At 46.4% G+C, this 25274-nt stretch overlaps 1 protein-coding gene across 8 annotated transcripts in view; it reads right to left on the bottom strand.

Annotated features, from left to right (window-relative positions):
* Positions 1–25274, bottom strand: part of SUSD4 (sushi domain containing 4) — a 109068-nt gene that overhangs the window by 15593 nt on the left and 68201 nt on the right. For 5 of the 8 annotated variants that reach the window (XM_074351662.1, XM_045509484.2, XM_045509481.2 and 2 more), the window contains 3 exons: positions 17919–18092; positions 14029–14217; positions 12617–12655 (listed from right to left, as the gene is read on the bottom strand). In XM_074351662.1, coding sequence (XP_074207763.1) covers positions 12617–12655; positions 14029–14217; positions 17919–18092 — 402 coding nt within the window. The remainder of the gene's footprint in view (positions 1–12616; positions 12656–14028; positions 14218–17918; positions 18093–25274) is intronic. The other 3 variants (XM_045509483.2, XM_045509485.2, XM_010973978.3) reach the window with 1 other exon arrangement.

Genomic DNA, 25274 nt, shown 5'->3' on the forward strand with positions numbered 1-25274 from the left:
CTCCGAAGCTGTGCTGAGTCTTGCCTGGGTTTCTATGTGTGTATAGGGGCAAGGAAGTGTAGGCTGCCCAAGGCCCAGGTGTGAGAGCAAGGGTTTCTCTTTTTTAAAAAATTGTAGAACAGTTGATTTACAATGTTGTTAGTTTCTGACAGAATAGTGATTCAGTTATACATATATATATATACATATGTATATACATATATTCTTTTTCATAGTCTTTTTCATTATAGGCTATTACAAGATATTGAATATAATGCCTTGAGCTATACAGTAGAACTTTGTTGTTTACCTACTTTATATACAATAGTTTGTATCTGCTAATCCCAAACTCCTAATTTATCCCTCCCCTTCTCTTTCCTTTTTCATAAACATAAATTTGTTTTCTATGTCTGTGAGTCTCTTTCTGTTTTGTAAATAAGTTCATTTGTATCATTTTTTTAGATTCCACATATAAGTGATATCATATTATATTTGTCTTTCACTAACTTAGTTCACTTAGTACAATAATCTCTTGGTCTATCTGTGTTGCTACAAATGGCAACACATTCTTTCTAATGGCTGAGTAGTATTCCTATATATATATGTATGTATCTCACAACTTCTTTATCCATCCATCAGTTGATGGACATTTAGGTTGCTTCCATGTCTTGGCTATTGTAAATAGTGCTGCTATGAACATTGGGGTGCATGTATCTTTTCAAATTAGGGTTTTCTCCAGATGTATGCCCAGGAGTTGGGTTGCTAGATCACACAGTAACTCTATTTTTAGTTATTTAAGGAATCTCCACACTGTTTTCCATAGTGGCTGCACCAGATTCCATTCCAGAGAGAGCAATGATTTCTTGACTTGCTAGGATGTGTGTTTTGCACGGTGGGGTCAGAGTCTGGAAAAGCCCTGGAGCTTCTAGAGATAGAAGAAAGGTGAGATGGGGAACCCTGATGGACACAGAATACTCCTGTTTCATTTGTGGGCAGCAGCAAGATGCCATAGACAGAGCCAGAGGAGAGGTTAGCTCAGGACAGGGCTGTGGGCAGAGTCCAAGGATGCTGGCCCACTGGGGTTTTGGGAGCTTTGACCTGACGCAAGAGGCAGAAGGAACACAGAAGGGGCACCTTCTTCTTTTCAAGCCAAGGCAAGGAGAGCATGCAGTGTAGGTTGAATTGTGTCCCCCCAAAAGTTTTGTACAAGTTCTAACCCTAGGTAGCTGTGAGTATGACTTCATTTGGAAACTGGGTATATTGCAGATGTAATCAAGTTAAAATTAGGTCATATTACAGTAGGGAGGACCCTTAGTCCAACATGACAGGTGTCCTTGTAACAGGAGAAGAGACACACAGAAGGAAGAAAGCCATGTGAAGACATAGACTCATAGGGAGAAGGCCCCACGATGACAGAGGCAGAGACTGGAAAGGTGGAGTGATAACCCAAGAACATGGCCCTGTCAACACTTTGATTTTGGACTTCTAGCCTCCAGAACTGTGGGAGAAGACATTTCTGTCCTTCTAAGTCACCATCTTGTGGTACTTCATTACAGCAGCCCTGGGAAACCTGTGGAGCATGAGTCTATCCTTGGCCGGGGAGACACAAGCCCTTGGGCCAGGTCCACAGAGAAGCAACCAGCTGGAACAGCAGGGTTTCCTGATGTCAGGATGTCCCACTGAAATAAACAGACATCAAGATTTCCTCTAAGTTAAAAAAAAAAAAAAAAAGAAACCACGTGAAAGTGGTTATTTCATGGGACACACTTCAGTGGGTGGGGTGGAGTAAAAGCGATGCAGGAAGACTGAATCCCAGGTCTGGGACCTAAAGAGCTCCTTGGAGGATACCAGTCGCTCTTCTCTTTGGGTCGTGCTGGTGGAAACCAGGCTGGGGAGACTTAACGCTTTGAGGACAGTAGTGTCACTCACAGTTAACTCACAGGGCCACAGCATCTTTGAAAACGTCAAGCAGTGTGGGAGAGCAAGGTTCCTCTTACGTGCTATTTTAGCCAGGGTTATCTATAGACTTCTTGACTTCCCAACTTTCTATAAATTCACTTTTCTTCCCAATTCAAAAGAATTTGCCTTGGAATCAGATACTTATGGTATAAAAATACAGATTGATGTTGGCACAGTTGTTCACTTGTGATCTCTTGAGCTAAGGACTAGCTTTAAAATCTGAATTCCAATATAATTAGCTCCATTTAAAAAAATTTCTAGCTGTTTCCATCTCCTCAATGCCTGGACCTATTTCATCCCTTCCCATGAGTGGAAGAGATGTTGTTAGAAAGTGCATTATGTTCTCATCCACTGAAGAACAAACTGGCCAGAAGGTGAGCAAAGCCCTAGACTTTTCTGCAGGAGCCCCAGGTACTAGTAGGAAGAGGAATGACCAGATGAAGGGTCATCTCTGCTCAACACTTTAATTTTAGAGAAATCTGGGCACAATTTAGATTCAGGTACCATCTTTTTGCAAAAACAAAACCCAAAACAACAAAAAAAAACCCTCCTGTATAAAATGTCCTGTACAGAAGGAAAACATGATTGTGAACACAGGTACTATGTTACAAGTTCTATGAAAAGAGAATGACACAAGTCACCAAGAGGGACATGGAAAATGAATATTGTACCTGCTTATCACCCTGAATGTCTAATCACTCTGGGAAAAACAAAAGGAATTCTGGCAATAGTTTGTGAAGAAAAGTGGGGCTGGGGGTGGGATCTGGGGAGAAATGACCACAAACCACCCTGCTGAATGCTTCCTGGCGACTCCCGGCCTGCCAAAGCCATGGAGTGACTGAAGGGATTTATCACCTTCTGTGTCGTACCTGATTGCAAGAGGTTTTATCACCGTGAAATACAAGTCATCTTCCTTTCCAGAGATGAGAGAAGGAAATAAATCCTTCCTGGAGCAGGGATGGAGAAGATATTCTAGAGTTTAAGGACAAACACCAAGATTTCCCCATTCGTACCGGCCATCTATTTTCTGAGCGTAATGAAGTCACCCTCTTGGCACAAGCTAGTGGCTCAAACCACTGGCCGCAGCTCTGTAGTTGCTTAGCACTGCTGTCCCTTTCACTGACCTGACATTTAAACATCACAAAATAAAGACCTCTGTGCACATCTATAAGGCTGTCAAAAATACAAGGAGATTGCAAGGCAAAGGGGAAATCCGTTTTGGTGAGAAGCATGAACGCAGCGACAGAAAGGGGCTGGCTCCCCTCTCCCTTGTCCCCCTCCCCCCAAATCCACCCTGGTCTGCAGCAAAGGGCTTAAAGATCTCAGATCTCTCTGCCATGGAAGATGTGGAATTCAGACTAACTCAGAACAGTGACCCAGGGAGTAGCTTGTGTGTAGGATTCTCATTTTATATGAGCAGCTTTCACTGCAGACAACTTGCAGCATTCCTACTGACGCAGCTGGAGCCAGCTTCCAACTCCAATCTTCAGGTTTATTCCATGACTGGGGAGTCAACCCCAGCCCTGCCCCTCGCACCCAAGAGACATTCCATAAAGACCTGAGTGACAGCGACTGGCTTCAGAACCACTGGGTCCCCCAGGGTCTGAATCCGCCCCCGGACAGGCTGCCTGCCCGGGTGAGAGCTGAGGGGTGGGGGGCTTGGGAGAAGTTGCATCCGAGCCTGGTGGGACCCCACCTCTGAATGTGAGTGTGAGGTGAGGGAGGGGGTTAGGCACGTCCCCGCTGGTGTTCTCTTCTTGACTTGGTGGGAGAAACCGTTCCAGAATTCTGCCCCCTTTGTTCCCCTTGGGTGGGAATCACCTCTCTTCTTTGACGTCAAGGTAGAATCTCTGCAATTAAATGAGGTGAAAAAAAAAAAAGGATAATTCTAGGAACCTAGGAGAGTTGGAGGGTTGATGGTCACGTGTTTCCAGCAAAACTAGATAAAAAATCAAGGTGCTGGGCAGGGCGTGCGGGGGGTTAAGGCTGGTGAACAGCGGGACCTGGAGAGAGAGGATGAGGTGGAGGGAGGTTCAGGGCCGTCTGTCAGGTCAGGAGTCATAATTCAAGAGAAAAAGAGCCTCTAATGTCATAGCAGGGGGGCCTGAGAACTTGGTCCTATTTGAAAAATAGGAACAAGGTCTCTTGGTTTTCTTAGGACAGAAAGTCAGTGTTTCTGGATTCAATATAGAAAAAAAAAAAAAAAAAAGAATAATGAAGCTTTCTGATGCCCCGGCACAATCTACTCTTGAGTACAAGAGAGACGAGTGCCCGAGAAGAGGAAGATGCTACAGTGGCAATTACTTACTGTGTAAAAAAAAAGAGAGAAAAAAATTAAGCACAGTGATCCCGGAGAAATGCTGGTATGACACTCAGGCAACTATTTTCTGGTAATCACTCTGCTGCAATGTATGAACAGGACATGGAAATGGTATTAGAATAATTTACTATTGCTTGTGAACAATACATTACCAAGGCTGCTTGTTATTTTGCATTTCCCTCTAATAAAAACCCCGTTAGCATCGCAGGCAAGGTGGCTGTACTACAGACAGAGCCAGAGACAGGGATCTTCACTGCCAAGAAACAAAACAGGCGAGATGGTAACACACTAGCACGTGTGCCAAGAAGGTAGAACACACTTTCAGTTCACAAAGCGACCTCCACGTTCATTCAGACAGGGTTTCTCCCTAGCTAATGTCACTAACCCATGACAGGGGAAGGGCCTGAGATTTCCTCTTTCCCAGGCACAGGGAACACACCTGTCTTCAAAGGAAACTGAGGAGTCTTCGGGTTTTGAGAATAAGATAGAGAAATCCCATAAGACTGGCTGATGTAAACTGGGTCCCTAAAAAGCATTCTAAATTAGCCATCTAATACATCCTTCAAGGCTGAGAGTCTGAGGAGATGGGGGAAGTCTGTGGAACCAAATTGTTCCATTTCTCTGGTCTCAAGTTCCTAAGGAGGCAGAACTAGATGAATGATTTTCATACTTGACACTGGCAAGCTCTTTCTCCAAATAAATCTTAAGTGGGAACAGCAGATGTCATTAATGTAAACCAGGGCCGTTGGGGCTGGGGCAGCTGGAACAAAGCCACCTTGGACCCTCCTTGCTTCTTAGGGACCTCCCTGGGCCTCAGGGCCTTGTGGACAGGACAAAACCGCATGGCCAAGGATCTCCTAGCCTTGTATAAACCTCCTCCATTAGGTAGGGAAGAAGAGAGAAGGCATAGGATCAGATAAGCAGATCAAATAGAAGCCTCTCTCCGTGTCCCTGTGGGTAGAAGCCCCACTGCTACACTCAGTAAAGAGGAGAGAAAGAAAAGCCATCCATTGCTCTTTTCTTCGTTTTCTGCTGATTCCATTTCCTGCTGGAGTCAGCTGCTGGCAGGACCATGGGTGAGTCTGCAGGGAGCTTGAGAACCTAGGAGAAGGGGATGGAGACACTGGCCCTGGCCAGCTGGTCTCTTCTGAACTGTGGGAGGCCTGGATGGGAAGGAACAAGGTCTCTTGGTTTTCTCAGGACAGAAAGATTAATGTTTCTGGATTCAATATAGAAAAGAAGAAAAGAAAAGAAAAGAAAAGGAGAGGAGAGGAGAGGAGAGGGGAGGGGAGGGGAGGGGAGGGGAGGAGAGGAGAGGAGAGGAGAGAGACATGTGCCCGAGAAGTGGAAGATGCTACACTGGTAATTACTTATTGCATTAAAAAAAAAAAAAAAAGGAGTGGGGGAGAGAAAATGAAGCACAGCAATCCAGTGGGTGACCAGCTGGTCAGTGATATTTTCACTCCATCTGAGGTGAGCAGGACTCGGATTCCTAACAGCAATGGCCCCACAGCGCTCAGTGCATCTCTGGTTGGTACCAGAGCCCCACCTGGGAAGGAGGGAGGGAAGGAGGGAAGGAAGGAAGGAAAATCCCCACACTGTCCACTATTAAATGCAGCGCAGCTCAAGCCAAATCCTCTAGTGTACTCTCCTCCTCCCTCCAAAACCTCCTGCATGACACAAATCCAGGTTGCAGGGAACTTTAACAGAGAAGGAAGTGGCCCATGAGCAGCTGAGCAGGGAGCCAGCAGGCGCAGGAGGGAGAGCACAGCTGGGGAGACAGGTCAGGGCTGGGTCTTCAGGATCTTTTCAATCCTGGCTCCGCAACTTACTCCCTGAGGCCATGCTCCTGGCCTGCCGCCTCTCAGTGAAGAGGGCAGAATAACACCTGGAGGTGGTTCGAGGCTAAATAAAGACAATAAATGAAGTGCCCGGTGTCAACGGTTAGGATGACCCCCAACAAACATCGATTTCCTCTCCCTGCTGATGAAGGCTCAACTGTGGGTCAACTGTGTGAATAGGAGCCTCAGGGAGACTGTCAGCAGTCAGGTCAGTCGTGTTGGGGGGAGCTCTCCCAGCCCCCCAGGCCTTTGCTGCTCCCAGAGCCAGCAGAGGACAGGGTGGCCTCTTTGAAACAGTGTGTTCTGGTTCAGAGCAGAGCCAAGGAATGTGGCGGCCAGAAAGTAGCCTCAGAGATCAGCTCTCGAAAAGGACTCCCCCGCTGGCAACACGATTAGCACTCAGGCCCTAATTTCCAGCAGGCACTCTGGGTCCTAGAGGTGCCTGGAAGAGCACTGTGGGTAGAAAGTGTGGGCTCAGCAGAGTGAGCAAGGTGACCCTGGGAAAGGGGGAGGCTGTCTGAGCCTCAGTGTCCTCACCTGCCGTTGGCACCACGATGCTCGTGAGGATGAGACCATATACCAAAGGTGCCTCCACACTGCCTGGCATGGAGCTGGCAGCCACAGATGGTTGAAGGGATCATAGGACAGTCTAGTTCTGACAGCTACATGCTGATGCATACACACACCCCGTGCGAGGGCAAGGAAGGCCGGGAGGAACGAGGGGCTTTCTGTCTTGGAGTTGCTTCCAGGAAGATGAAGCTCTGAATGCTGCTTCTCTCTGTTCAAGAACGTCGGTGAGGAAAGGAGGGGAGACCAAGCGGCCTGGGTCCCCCACATCAAGGCAGCCCGGTGGTACCAGAGCCAGGGTAAGGGGGTGGGAACCTCGGTGGCACTCCCAGGCCCCGAGGCCCTGCACAAACCCACTCAGCTCAGGCACTGCCAATTCATTTCTGAAAAGGAGGTGCCAGGGGTGGTGCATTGGCTGGGGGAAAGGTAAACCGGTGATGTCAAAGGCTTTCTAAGCTCTGAATTCTATTCAAAATCAACACCAATAAATCCTGCTGTGACTCGATTCTATCATTTCCCTCGATCGACTTAAAATTCAATACAGAAATTTCCAGTTAATTAAGGGATGCAATTCGCCACTCTGTAACTGAAGATGGCTGGCCAGGAGGGCAAGAGAGACTCAACTTTCCCGTGCTTGTCAGGTGAGATATGGCGCAGGGGGTGCACAGCTCCGTGGGAGAGTGTCTGACGCTGGTTTAGGGAATGACACAGCGACACTGGACCTCACCACAGACAATTCATTTACAGCAACCTTCCTTGCGCCAGGCCTGGACTCCTTTTCATGCTTTGAATTTTTCTTTTGTAAAATGGGAACAACCCTGGCACAGGGTAGGCTGTGATTAGACCTTTGAGTGTTGTCTCTGAGCCCCTGTGGAGGGGCTGTCACTGCTCTCCGGACCCAGGGCAGGTCTTCTGTGAGGAGGTCTGGATTTCTCTGCTGTCTTTCTGGTTCCTACACGGGATTCCCTTTGAAGTCCCGAGGCACTTCCGCGGGAAGGCAGGGCTCCTGGAAGGAGAAATGTACCGCATCTCTTCTCCCGGGCGCCTCTTGTACCAGAACAAAGCACGACGCAAAGGCGGTTAGGGAGCTGGGAACCCTCCACGTCCAAACTGGCTTTGAGTTTTGATCCCAGATTGGAACCTTTCAAGTCATTTTGCATTTGGCCAAACGGCTTTTCAGTTTCTTATTTGTCCTTTTCCTATATGAGGACGCAGACCTGAAAGGACCCCTGGGCACCATCAGGTTCTTAGGAAACCTCCCTGCTGCATTCCCTGCAATTGACCCTGAAACTGATCAAACGCCCATCTTTTCCATGTGCGCTGTGACACGGATGGGAAGGAGGCAGAGGGGCATCACTTTGGGCATTCTGAGTTTGTGGACTGGTCGGATTTAAAAACAAAAACTTTTGGATGTTCAGCTTCTAATGAGGTCAGGTTTGCCTGTTCCTGGGAGAAACACCAGCCATGAGGCTGAAATAGCCTGTGGAAAGGCCAGCATAGGGGAAGCCACTGCCTCAGTCATGGATAATAAAACCTTACGTCCCTACAGTTCCTGGAGTGATTTATTCCTCCGTTTGGGAAAAGCAAACACATAAGCACAATGAACTCTCCTGGGCCCTGGGTCCACGCTCACCGTCCTCCTGGGAGGACGTGTTCCCGCTGCCTTCCGAGTGGAGCCCGGGGGCAGAGCCAATCAAACAGAGTGAAAAGTGACTCACCAACCCCACCCTCTCCAGTCCCTTCAAAACCAGGGAGACCCCGTCTAGAACCCCTTCCAAGTGGCCTCAGAGCAGGTTACAATCTCCTCTACCACCAGAGGCCCTGGAAAACTTACAAATGGAATATTCAGAGCTGAAGCCCACCTGTCTAGAGAAAGAGCACACGGGGTGGGTGAGCCCAGGGCGCAGAGACCTTGCATCACTTGGTTGCTTCTGTATCCTCCTTACCTTGCAAAATACACAGCATATGGACATTAAAAAAATGTTTACAGAACGCATAAACAATTCCCCAGGCATTTATTTAAAGTTGCATATCCTACTGGTTTTGGTTTCTTTCTTTTCAGACTCTAACCTCACTAAATGTTTTGCTGGTCCTTTCTAGATGTGATCCTACCTTTTTCCCCAGAAGCTATTGAAAAAAGGACTTCTGGTTAACCGATCCAGTTCTCTAGTTTAACAGTTGGGAAACAGAAGAATCTCTCAGTGGGGAGGTCACAACCAAGGACTCAAAATTCCACGTTTTGGCATCAACCATCTGTCCTCCCAGCCCTTGCTTCCTGCCTCAGAGATGCAATAGTGTGATCTCTGCTGTTGTTAACCTGCCCCCAGGAATTTCTGTCAACAGATACCCAGCACGTGTTATTTCCAGGCCATTTGAAACCCTGAATGTGAACAGAATGTTCTGGATACTGAAGGCTTTTGGATGGTTCTTCCCTATGTAGACAAAGAGCCCTTTTTTTTTCTGCAGCCACCTGTACCCAGCATCCCTTGCAGCCCCAGCATCAGAGTGTCTCTGGTATTCTGGGCAGTTAGTACCACTTCCTAGATGTGTGTGTTAGCAGTCCGCCCTATAACCGTTCGTTGCACATTTGGTTCATTTGCTTATTTTTATGCCCCTCAATATCCTCCTCTACTCCACCTTCAAACCATTGGGCCAGCGCTCCACACACACACTGAGGCACGTTGCCTTGGCTAATGAGCTCTACAGAGCTTCAAAATGCACAGTCCTCCCACACGAGTGAGATAGTGAGACTTCTCTTTTCCCAAAGCCCAAGCAGAGACCAAAAACATGCTTCTGTCTGGTCTCCAGGGAAAAGAAACAAACAACAAAAAACTCGTACATCCCTGGATAGAAATTTTCATGTTACCATCGTGATACACCTACCAGAACTTTCCTTCCACCTGTTCCAAACGCATAAGCACGCTCGTGCCCCCTGGCAAAGGCAGCTGCGGGCACGGGCGGGTGCCAACTGTGACGACACTACTCTGAAGATAACGGGGTTTGTCATCTTGTTCTCCCCCTTAGACACCACACGCTTCAAAGTAAAGAATTACATCCTTTTCTTTCTTTGTAATTTCCCAGCGGCCAATTTGGTGTTGCTCTGTGCCTAGCAGGTGTCCAATAAACACTGCTGACAGCGTACTCCGGGTTCTGAGCACTTACAAATGAGAAAGTGCCCACGTTCACTGTCAAAGGGTTTTTATTTTTTTTAAAGATTTCTTGGATTCAGTGTGTGTTTCTGTGTGTGTATAAGAGAGAAAGATGAGAGCCTCAGAGATGAAGACGGTCTGAGAATGGAAAACATTAAGATACACAGAGACAAGGCAAAGCGCCCACCGAGACCCACAGCGAGACAGACCAGCACATTGAAACCCAAGGGGCCCCTTCCAGGCTCAAATTTATATATTCATATATTTTAAAAATGACCTAGCCAACATTCTGATCCAAGATTTTGTGATTTCAGGTGTTTTACCCCCACCCCCTGGCTATGGGAAAACATACATGAGACTGGTGCGATGGCACAGGCCTTGAAACACATCACCCACACCTTCACACCGGCCTTGGAAGTTCTTGCCACCTTTGGTGAAGCTGCCAGAGCTTTTCTTTCCAAATTATAAACACCTTCATGAAGCCAGGCATCAATTACGGGGTTGCTGACAGGTAAGCGTGACAGCCACCACTCAATACTCGCGCCAGTGAAGCCTACGCCAGTCCACCAGGGAGGGAGACGCCATGCGGCGGAAAAAGGCACGGCCAAGAGCTGGGAGTGTGGACAAGTCACGTCACCCTTCAGGGTGTCGGTCTCCTGGTCTGCGAAAGGAGACACAATTCCCGATCAGCCCATTGGCCGAAATGAGGCTCTGCTGTAACAGGATGAGTCGGTGGGGGCAGCAGGGAGGGCCATCTGCCACCCAGAGGGGGAGGGGGTGGTGGGCAGCAGGGCTTCCTTGGGACTCAGGGCCCCCGGCAGCTGGGAGGAGAACTAGACTAGATGGACAAATCTCTTGCTATGTGATAACTGTTTTAAATTTTTAAATGCTTTAAAAAATGGCTATAAAAATATCAAATTGCAAAGAAATCAGAACAAGACTTAGACTCTGCACCCTGATGATGAAGAGCACGAACTTGGAAGTGGCAAAGACCCGTGTTCGCGTCCCCTCTCCCCCACTTACCGGCTGTGTGTCCTCGGGTGAGTTACTGAGTCTTTAGAAAGCTGGCTTTGCTCATCAGTAAAACTGGATTAAAAACAGTACCTGTCTCACGAGGGCAACAGGAGGACTAAATGAAATACTGTGTCGAACGTTCTGACACATAGTGAGCTCTCAAGATTAACGGTAATTACTATTATTGTTCAGTATTTCCTCCCCTTATCTGGGATTCACCTTCTACAAACACAGTTAGAAGTCTGCAAGTAACACAAATTGCATCTGAACAACCAAAATAGTGTCACGATGTATACGCATAAAAGCCTGGGTGCTGTATTCGCATAGTAACCCCCAGGTTCTCACTTATTTATTGTGATTTTATACACAATTCCAAGAGCAGTAATAATGATGGACACTTGACTGACCACCTACTGGGTACCTGCCACTTCCCTAAATGCGTTACGTTCGTTATCTCACTGGATCCTCACAGTCCCACAAGGCAATTATAATCATCTCCCCCATTGTACAGATGAGGAAATGGAGGCTGACAGAAGCTAAGTGACTTGCCCCGGGTCAGAATGGTTAAGGATGTGAACCCAGCCAGTGTGATCCACACTCTTAATCAATACACCACAGCACTTCCATGACATCCTGGTGATCCAGTCTCCTGGCTCAGAGCGGGTTAGAAAAAGAGTTGGGGGGGTGGGAGGTACTGCAATGACAGGTACACTGACATCTGATAGACTGATGGATTCACAGGGAGATGGGAAAGGGAAGGAGACGCAAAGCTTCTGCAGAAAGGCTGCCACGGCACAGCTGCCCAGACCCAGTCAGCTCAGGGGTCAGAACCCCTTAACGCACTTCAGAGCCCCCGAGAACATCACGATTCCACAGCACAGTGCAATCATTTTCACTCTGCCGTTAAGAAAAACCAAATTGTGTGCTGGAGAAAATGGGGGTAGGTGGGTAATGTGGGTGATATATTAAAGGGATGGTAGATCCCCTTGGGACAGTATATCTAGTCGAATACCCTTTGACCCTTTGACAATTTGCATAAATGAGGTACCATCTTTAGAAAAAGATGATACACAATTCAAGTAAGAGTTAAAGAGAAACCAACATCCAGGTGCATCTGGGTGTGTTTTCTGTGAATCCTTACCTTTTATTTTAACCTGCTGCTTAACTTAACCCAGTTTCTATCAAGTCTTAAGACAAATAAACCCTTTAGTCCTCTCTGTGCCTCTCTGTTTAAAATCATGCCTTTGGTGCCTTTAGCCAGGGTAGCATTTAAAGGTCTCACAAACTAACTGCATCAGAAAATTGAAAGGAACATGCATTGAAAATAAAGATTTAAAGTATTTTTTTTTAAACCCAAGGTAAAAAGGTATTGAGTGGCCTTCTTGGCACAGGCAGCTGTCACCTGGACTTTCAGTGTCCTCCTAGGGATGGAGGAAAAGAGACCTGTGTTAACCATGAGACTCATGTCCAATCAGAAGCTGGTCACAGCTTCCTATTCATAACCTCAGCTCGCCGCCCCTAGAAGTCGGATTTTGTTTTATGCCTATTCACATCATATTCCCTGAGTTTCATAAAAACTGCTTTTGAAGTCCCAAAATGAAGCTTATCAGAATAAAACTGCATGAAAGGCATTTAAACCAAACCTGAAAAGATTTCAAAACAGGCATTTCAAACGGATATAATCATCACAATGATACCTTTAACCAATCCTCTATTTCTGGTTATCTGAGCAGGGAGAAACCCCCAGGAACCAGAAAAGCCCCAGTTCACCAGCAACCCACACTCACCTCGCCTGCCAGCGGTGTCCAGGTAACACAGAAGCTGTTCTGGGTGGAAACAGAGGGAATCCCTTATCCTTCTAAGCTGGGATTGCCAGATTCGGTAAATAAAAATACTGGACACTCAATTATAGCTGAAGTTCAGATAAACAAAGAATAACTGTTTACCGTAAGTAAGTCCCATCCAATATTTAGAACGTGTTCACATTACAAAATTAAGTGTTGTTTCTCTGAAGTTCAGATTTAACTGGGTGTCCTGTATTTCATCTGACATCTCTACTGTAGGCTCTGGTCCCCAAGGGGATGTGGGACAGGTGGGAAGTAGGCGCGAGTTGGGGCTCCACTTACCAGCCTAGGAGAACAGCAACACTGATGGCCCCGGCTGGCATTCTCGCCCCTTCGAGCACTAGGCTCCCTTTCTCTCCAAGGAGGCTGCATGGCTCCAGCCAACCCACTCCAATCCATGGTCTCCCTTAAGAAAGACACCTTCTCTGATCCCTCTGGCTGTCACCCCCCCAAGGCACATCTAACCTGACCTCGTCCCGCACTGAGATGTACACGTGGAGACAGGGCGTGTACGACTCGTTTGTAACAACATTCTGTTGTGTCTTGTTTCGTTTTCCAAGAAAGGCTGCAAATGGGCTTTGATTGGAGGTTCCTTTCATTTTTTTTTTCTTTCCCCTTATAGACCACCTCCCATCTACTATATCTAGATGCCAGGAAGTAAATCTGGGTTTGCTTCCCTCGATCATAATTTCAAGACCTGAATTAAAGCGAGGGCTGAGCCAGCATGTCCAACTCGCCTAGAAGTTTTCCTAAACTCTCCATCCATAGACTCTGTCTGATTCTCCTAATGGATGCCCCGATCCACTCACCACTTCATACCACTGATTAGTGATCTTTTGTGAACCACACTCAAAAATAATCACATGTATTTAACAAAAACAAGGAAGAAAGATATCCTGGTTTCAGGCTTCCAAGTGTGTGCTTGCAGCAAAACATTTACAGCTAAGCCATAAAATGCATGGAAATAGGGAGAAACACTGACACAACAATAAAGCGAGGGGTGAGATTAACGATGCTATAATACAATCTGTTTTCATTTGGTGCAGAGAAAATTAATTTTCGAAGACATTTCATTTAACTTTGCAATAATTTGCAGCTTAACCTTTGAAGCTAGAAACTTTTCTCTTTCATCCCCTTTAACCCTAAAGACGGGGGAAGCTGGTTTTATGTCTGGTTATAAGTATTGCTTCATGGCAGACGACCAGGCTCGCTGCCTCTGCTCGGGATGGAGGCACGCAATGGGTACTCAGGGAACAAAAGTTATTGCTGACTATAATTCTCAGCTCTTCACCTCCTACTGAAACGTCTACTTTAATAAGCCAAAACTCAACTTCCAAAAGAATAAGATGTGTTACCTTCCAGAGCAAGGCACCGGGGTGGGCTGGACGACCAGATAAGGTTGTGTAAGCACTCGAGATACTCCGACCCCTCGAGTTTGAATCCGGGAAAGCAGTGATAGGAGATCACGGTTCCCACTGGGAAGGAGGTCTGGAACTCAGAGATGTTCACGTAGCCGTTAGAAGAAGCGAGTGGTCTCAGGCAGCCTGTGACGTGGGAAAGAAAAGGGAGGAGTCTCTCGCGGTCATCTTTGTACACCGAACTGACAAAGCATGATACGTCTTCAGGATTCTCCCACTGTGAATGTGGCATGGCCTCCAAGGACAGTGCACCTCGGTCTTTAATGCTCAGACCTCCTTATCTACGTACCTATTCTATTTGTAAAGCAGGTATTTGCTTTTATGGTTGCAAATGGCACCAAGAGAGTCAGACAAGTAGGGAAGGACTGAGGGAGGGTGCAGATGAGGATCGGGACGCCCCTAGCTGGTGGTTCCACCCCTGACTACAAGTTAGAATCGCCTGAGGAAATTTTTATAAACACCAATGCCCAGCCCTGTGCCCGAGGTCTGTGTACAGCCTGGGCATTCCTATCTTTTTCAAAGCTCCCCAAGGAATCTTAGTGCCAGCAGAGCTGAGAACCTCGAAGATGCCACAGAGGAAAGAGACACCCCAATGGTTTCAGTGGTGGCGGTGGGCACCTTGAGAAGGTTAGAATGCAAACTGGGTCCCATGGCAGCGGATAATGGAAGACACCTGCCTAACATGGAGCAATGAAAGTTTTCAAAAATCTGCTTGTGTTTTACGTGAAACAGGAAAGTAATGTGCAGCGCAGTGGTTCTCAAATTTGAGAATAACCCAGAGAGAGGGCTTGTGGAACAGACTGCTGGGCCCCACGCCCAGAGCTTCTGATTCGGTAGGATCTGCACTGTGAAAGGTTTCTGGGCGCTGCTGCTGTGGCCGCAGGTCTGTGGGCCAGGCTTTGAGCAGCCCTGCAACGGCGAGTCTGCAGCAAGCACGGGATTCCACATGCTGAGTGGGAGTGAGACCTGGATCCCTACTTCGGTGAAACAGGAGCCGCCTTTCTGTCTTGGAGGCTGTGCAGCCGAGTGGAACGTTCCCGGGGCGCCCCATCCCACTCTGTGCAGCATCTGCTGTGATCAGGGAATTTCTTATTGGCTCCGGCAGTTTCACTGGAGGGAATAATGACCCTGCAGAGCTGGTGCTCTTCCCGGGGAGAACTAATTGCGTGTGAAGTAAATAATGTATAATGGAAATACCTACTTTCCCTTCCAATCACCAAGTACAAATGATAGCGCGCACACACTGCAGCAGATGATGGAGCGCTTCTCCTAGGCTGTTACATGTTATAAGCATCACAGGGCTTTGTGTTCAGCAAATTGCTCGGGTCAGAGCCCCAGAACGTGGTGTCTGTATCAGGGTGAGACCAGGGTGAGGCGGGGTACAGGACGCAGGGAGGCATCCGCTCTGGGGCCGGGTAAGTGCCGACCTGCACTGCTGTGTCCTGGTGTCCCCGCACACCCCACAGGCCCCGAAGATCCCCGCCCTGAACCGGCCACGCTCCGGATGGACCAGATCAAACTCGCTTAGCCACCCTTTCGGGCAGTCCTGACAGCCTTAAATGATTTTTTTTTTTTTTCCGGAACTGAAAACTGACAGTACTCATGGCAAAAGTGAACTGTATGGGGTAAGTTGGGAATCAGGAATAAACAGGATCAATAATTGATAAAAGAAAGGCAAGCAAGTTGACAGGAACAAGTGACTGTGTCAGAATCCCCTAAGCACGGTTCAAGTGAGGCAGCACAAACGGCTGAGCCCAGGCTCCCTCCAGGGAAGGAGTATGTTTCTCAGCTACCCACGTGGGTAAACTGCATTCCCTAAATAAAAACTAATTCTAACCCACAGGGAGCAGGAAGCATTGGGATGTGGCTCGGCTCTCTAAAACACAAAGTTTCCATGGAAAACATGGCCTTGGAACAGTACCCAACCCTCCGCAACCCCAAAAGGAGAGGGAAGAGGTTATAACACATGCAGCTAATCTGAGAAAGAATGCTATGCTCATTCTTGGTTGGAGACAGCCTGCCCTAAAAATACAGAAGAAAACTGGCTTCGACTCAGTAGTTTGATGTGATTTCTATCTGCACTTCTAGATAATGGAGGGATGGCTCCTTGAACTTCAGCCCCTGGATCTACAGGTGAAAAGCCACAGGATGAGATGTCACTCTAAGGCCAATTGTACGCCCCCAGGGGGCTCGAGAGGTGTCAGGCTGTGTAAGGCACCTTGCGCAGCGCCTGTGTGGGCAGGTGGCAAGGTGCCGGGGAGGAGGAGGGTCAGGGCCCAGGGCTCCAAGAAGGCAAGAAGGTGGGCTGTGGGTTGTATTGCTGTTGGAAGAAACATACCTCTTAGGAGCAGCCGGCCAGCTCTTCCGCGTTGCAGAAAACATCAAAGCTGTGTTTTGACTGAGCTTTCCTAAGGGGTGGTGGAGGGGCGGGGCAGGAGTGGCCAGACAGGGCAGAGGAAAGCCCGCACCCGAACGTCCCACAATGACACCCCAGGATGCACATTACCAGAGGGCATTTAAAAAAAATCATGGGGGCAAGAAGAACTCCTAAAGCAGCATCCTGTATTTAAGTGACATAAAAGGACACTGAAAGGGTGGAAGAACAGAAAGGAAAGTGGAAACTATGAAAGCAGGAAGTGGCTGCATACACCAGAAATCAACACAACACTGTAAACCAACTATACTTCAATTAAAAAAAAAAAAGAAGTGGCTGGAGTCTGAAGTCATTTTCTTGGCCGTTACTCGGATCTCGCCACGGGACTGGAACGAATCAGTGGTTAATAAAGTCCATTTGAATGAACAGCCCCACCTAAAAGCCGGCTGCTGATTTTGTGGACAGTCTCTGAAAGTGTAACTAGATCACACATCTCCTTTAAAGATGTAATACTTCACACACTAAACAACACAGCAAGTTTCCGGGGAGAAACACAGGGGTGTGAGGACCAGGGGCTGCCTCTGCCTTCCTAATCCTAAAGCCTTTGTTTCTTCAAGGGGCCGTGACTATTAAGCTCTCACATAAGGAAATGATTTATTTCCAACTCTGGGGCACACGAAGCAATATCAAAGTCTGCCAGTCGTGATTTCCAAGCATAAAGTTAACATCCGTCTCAACTTTAACATGCCAGTGCTTTTGGCGCAAATAAGATTGCTCGCCCACTCCCTAGAATTATGAATTATGCATGCGCTTCTTGGTCCTTCGGTCCAAGTCACATGTCAAAAAATAAAATCAGAATTAATGTGAACTCGAGGGCTTATTTTTCACAAACAGGGCCCTCTGTGTCGGCCCAGGCAAATTTTAAAAATGCAGGAGGATAAATATTCACCGTATGGTTTGGATAAAATTTGAATTTGATTATTTTTTTGCTCCTCATGCATTATAAAAAGGGATGACATTATTAAGAGAAAATAGCTTCTGTAAGATTGGCTTTAAATATATTCGCACCACTACTGAAATCAGTATAAATGCTCCGCTATTTCCATTAAATATACAATAGTTCATCATTGTGTTCACAGCCCAGTTACAAGGCTCCTAATTCTGAAGCTACTTTCGGTTTCTTAGAGTAAAGGAGACAACCCACATGCGAAAGAATAAGGTGTTTCCCATTTAAACTTTAAAGCAGGGTGTGCGGAGCTGGAGAGAGCCACAGACAATGACGTGATCCAAGAACAGAGCTTTGGTGACAAGACTGGGGTCCAGCCGAACCACGGGCATGCGTGGCTTTGTGTTTCCCTCTGTCACTGCTACCATTGTCCTAGAGAAATAAGTACACAATCTGCAATCAAATCTGAAAGAAGAAAAGCTGAGAACCACGGCTTCCGCCCCATACCTTGACAGATGGGCAGATTGTCCCATGTTCCGTCATCGCGACATAAGGAAACCACGTTGTATAGGTCGGGGTAACGGATCTTGAAGCCTTCATGACACATGATGATTAGCTTATCTCCGTGTCTGTATGTCTTGTTATGAATCTCAGCATCTTCGATTTGTGGGATCCGGCAATCTGCAATTGCGTCAAGGGGAGACATTATTTTGGAAATTGAAAACAGTTGCGGTTCACAGCTTCACCAGACAGCTCTTATTTTCAGACCTGGTCTCAACCTACATGGCAATCTGATAAATGGTTCCTTACTTATCACTGGGCTCAGGTCCCAACGACAAGCAGCAGAACCTGCTTACAGAGAAACAGGAAGAGGGACCAAGGGCGCGGGCAGTCCGGGCACAAAAGGAGATTTGTTTCTTGCCTGAGACACTTCACATCATACAGTTAAGCTTGCAGACAATTTTGGAAAGAAGTGAAGAAAGTCAAAAGTTGGGGACTGACCTAAACTACCCATCTGGTTGCACACTTCGCCATCTCTGTGGCCCGTGCACAGCATGACGCAGCCTGCTTGGCTGGTCTTGCCCAGTCAGGCTGCCACTTGTCTGTGTGGCGAGGGCCTCGGCCTGATAAGAAAATGTGCTTTGCAGAACAGCAGGGGGCTGAGCTGTGGTTGCATCTACTATTAGCATTTCCCATCCATCTTATCTGTTTTTTAAAAGAATAAATAAAGCAGCACATACGATTGCCCATATCATAAAGGCCCAGAGGAAGCAGCTCTGCTTCCCCCTAAAAATGGAGTAAGAGCAGAATGCAGGGGGAGGGGAGGGGAAGGGGCAATGCGGGAGTCAGGAGGCGGGCGCTGGGGGAACAAGGCACCCGTGCAATAAAATGATTAAAAGATAAAATAAATTAATCAATTGTAACTATCTGCATCTAACTCCGTCTACGTCCAGTTTACCATATGGGCCACTCTGTGCTGTCGAGTTGGGATCTTGCTTCCCTGTCCCCTCCCCCTCAAAACACTTCCCATCTGGTTTAAGTCACCTTGGTCACCCTGTGTCTCTCTCCATCTCACATGGACACATCCCTGTCTAAAGTCTCTGATTTTACATGCATATGTGCTTATAAGCACGAGCTATTTATTTCTGCTTTTAGAGTCAGGGAGGCCCTGACTTACAGATGGGTTATATCCCCAGTTTGTTCCTTCTTAATTTTTTGAAACAAGGCAAAATTTAAAAACAGCACTTTAATGATCATAGAAACTTCCCCCAGAAATTTCTCAGTGGGTTTCTCAGCCACTCCCCAAAGCCTCAAAGAGGCTGGAATAGTATCCAGCGCTGAGCCCTGGAACCCTCATGCAGGTGGCTGGCTGGCTGGCGGGTGGCTCTGGGGGCTGAGAATTTGGGTGTCTTTAAAAAGAGCGCATCCTAGGAGCTTTGATGTGGGCCTGGGGCTGGGTTTACTGGGAGCAATCTGACAACAGACTCCAGAAAACAGAATTCTGACCTCCCAGGCAGAGGAGGACCCTGGCAGCTGGGAGTGAAGGGTTGGTGGCCATTCACTGTCTCCTGTGGGTCCACCTGGAGCCAAACGCTGGCAAGCCCTGCTCTGCCTTTAGCTCAGCCCTCGTCACCACAGTTAGCCTGAAAACAGGGACGGTGTCGCCACTTCCTCTGACATTCACTCCGTGCCTCCAGACCTTTGTACACACCTGGCAAAGAAGAGGTGCTGAGCAGAGCCATGGGGGCCTTTGCCCGAGAGCACTGGCAGCCCACAGACCCAGAGAGGCTGATTAACGGGCTTGCGGGCAGCTCTAGCAGCTAAGCCTTCCCCCGGGGAAGCCCATCGTCAGCCCTTCCCTCGATTTCAGCAGAGTTGTGGCTGGAGAACTGGGTTCTGGTTTCAATTTTACCTCTCACTTTGGAGTTTCAGGCTCTGGAAAGAGGTTTTCTAGCTGTTCGTGTTTAACCCATAGTATTCCTACAAGAATAGCTGAAAAACTCCCAAATCAATCCCAGAATAATCGCGACTGGAGTCACAGATAATTGACAGCTCTTTGTCCACCACTGCTGCCTTCTTCTTAATGGAAAAATGTGAATTTCATTTTTTTTCATTATCCCTATGCCGAAATTATTCACAGCAAATAAAAACACATTTATCAAGGCTCCCATCTGTAAAATCTGGGCTATAAGTAGATCCTGTGGCGGTGATTTATATGACTTAACAGCTATTTTCATGATTGACTTAAAACTTGTTCAAGAATTAACCAGGATACTGTGGGGGTGGCCAGCTAGTGGCAGTAAACTCAATGGATGGAAATATCCATTTGGACATGGTTACAGATGGACATGGTCTGACCAGGAGCAGAAGCACCCAAGCCTTGTGTCCACGGGTGGTTTCTCTGCATAGGGGTCTACAGTGTAGAATGCTTTGAACTTCTAATTAGAACTTCATGTTTCCATAAGCAGGAGTTGGGGCTGGTACAGAGCCCAAGACACAAGTTCAAAGGAAATTCACAGCCTCCCAAATCCCAGTAATGAAGTGTTCTGCTCAAAGAAGAGCCAGCACAGGCAGTGATGCAGGACCAATTTACTATGTGAGAGGATCCCCATTCCCTATGTCACCTGGGGAGTCTGAAGTTGGAGTTCAAGGTAGGGAGGTCAGGAGGGACCATGCCCTAGCCATAAGGACAAAACTCAAACACACCAGCTCTAAGAGCCTAAACTAAACCTTGACAGGAGAAAATACCAGACAGGGCCATTCTAATTTTTTTAATCCACCATGTCTGGCACCTAATCCCCCCCATGACAGGAGGGTGACATAGAAAGAAGGCATCTGGAATAAGCACCTGCCCCGACCAGTTATCGGTAGCAGTGAACAACTCTGGACCTTCCCTCTATGGGAAGAAATAAACCAGGATCTTCAGTATCTGCAAATAGTCATGTGATCCTCATCAATTCTAAAGTTTCAAATAGAAATAACATGATTTTCTATAGCACAATTGCATCCAGCCAACAGAAAGAATTTTTAAAAGCCACTTCCAAAATACTGTTACCAAGGACTGTGAAGAAAGGTCTATCAGTAACTGATTCTGTCACGTCGAATCAGGTCAACAGTCAAAACTTCTGTATACAGGGCATAAATGGGCACTTTGGAGATTTAACTTGAGAGATATCAAAAGCTTCCATTCCAGGAATCAACTTTCACCAGCCTACCGCTATTGTTATCACTGTATCCTGCTTCTAGTAACAATAAGGATTTCATATAGTAAATAAATGAGTGGATTAAAGGCCCTAAGGCGGTACCACACATTGATGCCTACCTACGAATGAACAGATCAGATCAGTTAGCGGAGCGCAGCGTCCTAAAGGATGGGGCAGGAAAGAATAAAAGGAGTTTTAAAGGATGTATTCCTTAGAATACGTTAGATTTACTTCCTTTAAAATGTTAGTTGATACGTGAAGACAAATCTGATTCCTTAAAAATGCCAAGTTTCAACCTCAGTGCCCAGTGAAGGGTTCCTAGGAGCATGGATAGGATATGTACTCAGAGAGTCACAATTTGTATTAGCATATTAAAGGCTCTGAAAGTCTTGCTGTAAAGAATTCTACTGGATCTTGTTTAAGGCAGCATTTGTAAAGCTGATTATTTATTCATCGGTTGGTCCATTCATTCACTGAGTCACCCAGCACTTCCTCCAGGCCCAGGACATCCTAGGTGCCAGGAATAGAGAAGTCAGGAATCCTACTCTTCTGGCATTCCCACGGAAGGAGCCTGCTAAAGGCAACTTATCAGGTAAGTGAGCTAGAAGATAACACGCAAGGATCACGGCTCTGATGAGCATATAACAAGGTAATATAATGGGGACTGGCTCAGGGACTCCTTTAATTTGGGCAGACAGGAAAGGCGCCTCTGAGGAAATGACACTTACTAAGCTGAGATCTAATGGCAAGAAGAATCCAATCATGTGTGGATCGGGGAGAAGAGTATTTCAGGCAGAAGGAACAGCTACTGCAAAGGCCGGGAAAGAGTCTCATGTCCTTAAACACACAAAAGAAGATCAGCGTGCCTGGAATATAGTGAGGGGGAGGGACATGGAGAGGCCAGATCACGTGGGGCCTTGTGGATGAGGGCAGGGGATTTGGTTTTATTTTGGTGTGATGGGCGCCTCCTGGAGCTTTCCTAGCATGGGCAGTGACCTGCTCTGTGTCATGTGGGTACGTGCAGTAAAAGATGAGCCTTGCCCAAGGGGAGTTTCGGCCTTTGCCCTCAGCTCCTGGGAAGTAGCCTCTAAACCCTTGGAACGTCCTACCTGAGATCAGTGTCTTTGTTCATCTGGAGCTTTTAAGCCATGCCAGATAGTCTGCTAACAGTGTGATTTGGGCTGGGGAAATCTGGTCCATGCAGTACTAGCTCAAATTTTAGAATAACTGGAGACACACAAGTGGCCAACCATGTCTACATGACCAAGCCCCAGTAAAGTCGCTGGCCTGCAAGCTTGGGTGAGCTCCTCTGGTTGTCAGTACTCCGTGTGTATTGACACATCTTGTTGCTGGGAGAACAGGCACTGTGTGTATAGCTCCACTGGGAGAGGACAACTGGAAGCTCATGCCTGGTGACTCCTGGACCCTGCCAGCCTCTCCCCTTGGCTGATTTTAATTTGCATCCTTTCACTGTAATAAACCACAATCGGGAGTCTCATTAGCCCTTCTAGTGAATTATTGAACCTGAGGAGGGCCTTGGGGACTTCCAAACTTGTAGCTGGAATCAGAAGTGAGAGTCTTGGGGACTCTTGAACTTGCATTTGGTTTCAGAGGTGATGGGGGTTTGGCAGTTCCCCAAACTTTGTACCATAGAATCCTTTTTTCACTTACTATCTACTAACATCCCCCAGCATCACTGTTCTGTATCAGGGCCCTCCCACGCCTCCACTATTCTACAGAACTATTGTTCCACGCAGCACTACTCAGAGAACACTGTCCTAACTTCCAGAGTTTACTCAGGATCAGGCTGAAGATGCTGAATGGAATCAACTGAGGCTGATGATGTCATCATTAACAAGCAACATATGGCAGAGAAAAACAGAGGCAGGAGTCAGTGCTGTTCAGAAAGGAGACAGCTGGTGAGAGGGGATGCTTCATCAAAAAAGAGGAACCACCATGTGGGTAGTTTTGCTTTGGGAGCAGAGCTAGCTCAGGCTGTTTCTTTCTTCTTTGTGAGATACTGACTCTTACAAAACCCGAAGAAGCATCAGAACAGGATACTCAAGACCTTGTGGCTCTTGGCTGAATGTTCATGTGGAATTACCATTAGGCCATGCTTAAACCACTGAGAAAAAGTCACACAGAAGAAAGTTGGACAGAGTAAAGTTATTATAAGTAAGCACGTTTCTTGTACTTAGTGTTTTTCTTTGACTTATAGGTTGGTATATTTTATTTATTTGCAGTTGACAAAGGCCATTAGTATCTGTGTTTTGTTATTTAAAGTATTTAGTTTTATATTTAATACTTGGGTAGTAATTCTTCATGGGTTCTTAGCTGTCCACTCGGAAGGACTAAGACTGTCATACATTTCTTGTAAGTATACACAGGACATTCATAAAAAGTGACCATACTTGGGCCATAAAAAAGTCAACACATTTCTAAAGGCTGAAATTATAGAGCATGTTTTCTGGCCACAGTGAAATTAAAATAAAAAAATGAGTACAGTTCATCCCTCCGTATCCACAGGGTACTGGTTCTAAGTAAGACCTCCCCCTACCCTATGGTCCAAAATCAGCAGATGCTCAAGTCCCTTATACAAAACGGCAAAGTATTTGCATATAACCTACATATGTCCTCCTGTAGACTTCAAATCATCTCTAGATTATTTATAATACCCAATACAATGTAAATGATATGTAAATAGTTGCAAATAATAATGTAAATGCTAGGTAAATAGTTGTCAGTGAGCAGCAAATTCAACTTTTGCTTTTTGAAACTTTTAGGATATTTTTGTGTGTGTGAGTATTTTCGATCTGAGGTTGGTTGAATCCTCAGTGGAATCCTGGTGGAACTTGTGGATACAGAGGGCCTACTGTCAGGAAACTAAGTAAACCCCCATATGTTTGGAAATTAAATATATCTTTCTAAATAATCCATGGGTCCAAAAAGAAATAACAATAAAAATAGAAAATACTTTGAAGTGAATAACAATGAAAATACTACATATTAAAATGTGTGCTCACAAATAAAACCATGGCTCTATATTTCCCTCTACTCATAAATACACATACTAGAAAGAGAGAAATATCTGAAAAGCAAGAATGTATACCTTGCAGTTGGTTAGGTCAAATTTGTTAATAATATTGTCCAAGCTTTCTATACCCACCAGGTTTTTTTTTCTGGATAGTGGTGTCATGGGTATTTGCTTTGTGATAATTCATTGGGCTGAATGGCTTTGTGTTATGTTTCTATATATATGTTGTATTTTAGGAATTTTAAAAGGTTAAGACAACAACAAAGTTAATCCAGAAAGAAGAGTAAGAAAACTCACTGGAAGAGTAGTGATCTTTCCCAACTAAACTGGGAGTTTCTGGGCCTGACAAGTAGAGAGAGCTTAGCAGAATTTGGGGGAATGAATGACTAAATAGCTTGGGGTGGCATGTAAATTTCCAAAAACATAAAACCTTAATTATTTTTCAGAAACCTTTTGGAAGGCAATTTGACCTCTTATGTAGATGCAGAAGTTGCTGGAGAAACTGGGTTCAGTTCAAAGAGTTTGGCCCTAGAAGACAAATCGACCTGATTTTTTGTTTTTCTCTTAATAAACAGTTTTAACTATTTTATTAAAAAAAAAAAAACTTTAAGGTATTTTTTCCACCATCTGGAAAGTAGCTTTCAATTTCAACAAGGAAGTGGTTGCCAGAGTTGAGCTCACAGGAAAAATAAAAGAAGGCGGTTCAAATGCCATTCTCATGGGCTGATGACTTACAGAGGTTCTACCGTACATCTTGCTATTCGACTTGTGGAATGCCTATGGCAAGTATCACAAAGCGTGCTCTGAGGCCTGCCAGCATGAGAGTCTCCTGGAGGTGCCTGCTTAATTCAGATTCCCAGTGCATAGAAATCTCTAAAAGTAGGCCTTGAAACGAGCATCTTAACATGCCCTTCAGGCAGTTCCCATGAAGTTGAGAACCACTGCTTGATGGATATGCAAGGTGACTGACTAGGTTAAAGACAGTGGTCCAAATGCAGAAGCTGGCTCAGATTTAACAAGCCCCAGCCCATCCCTTAGCAGCTGTCAGACAAATGCAGTCAAGAACAGAATCTTATCTGAGCTGAGTAGCTGGGAGGCAGTTCTGTACCCGAGGCCTCTGGCTCT

The sequence above is a fragment of the Camelus bactrianus genome, chromosome 23 (genome assembly GCF_048773025.1).
Source record: "Camelus bactrianus isolate YW-2024 breed Bactrian camel chromosome 23, ASM4877302v1, whole genome shotgun sequence".
NCBI lineage: Eukaryota > Metazoa > Chordata > Mammalia > Artiodactyla > Camelidae > Camelus > Camelus bactrianus.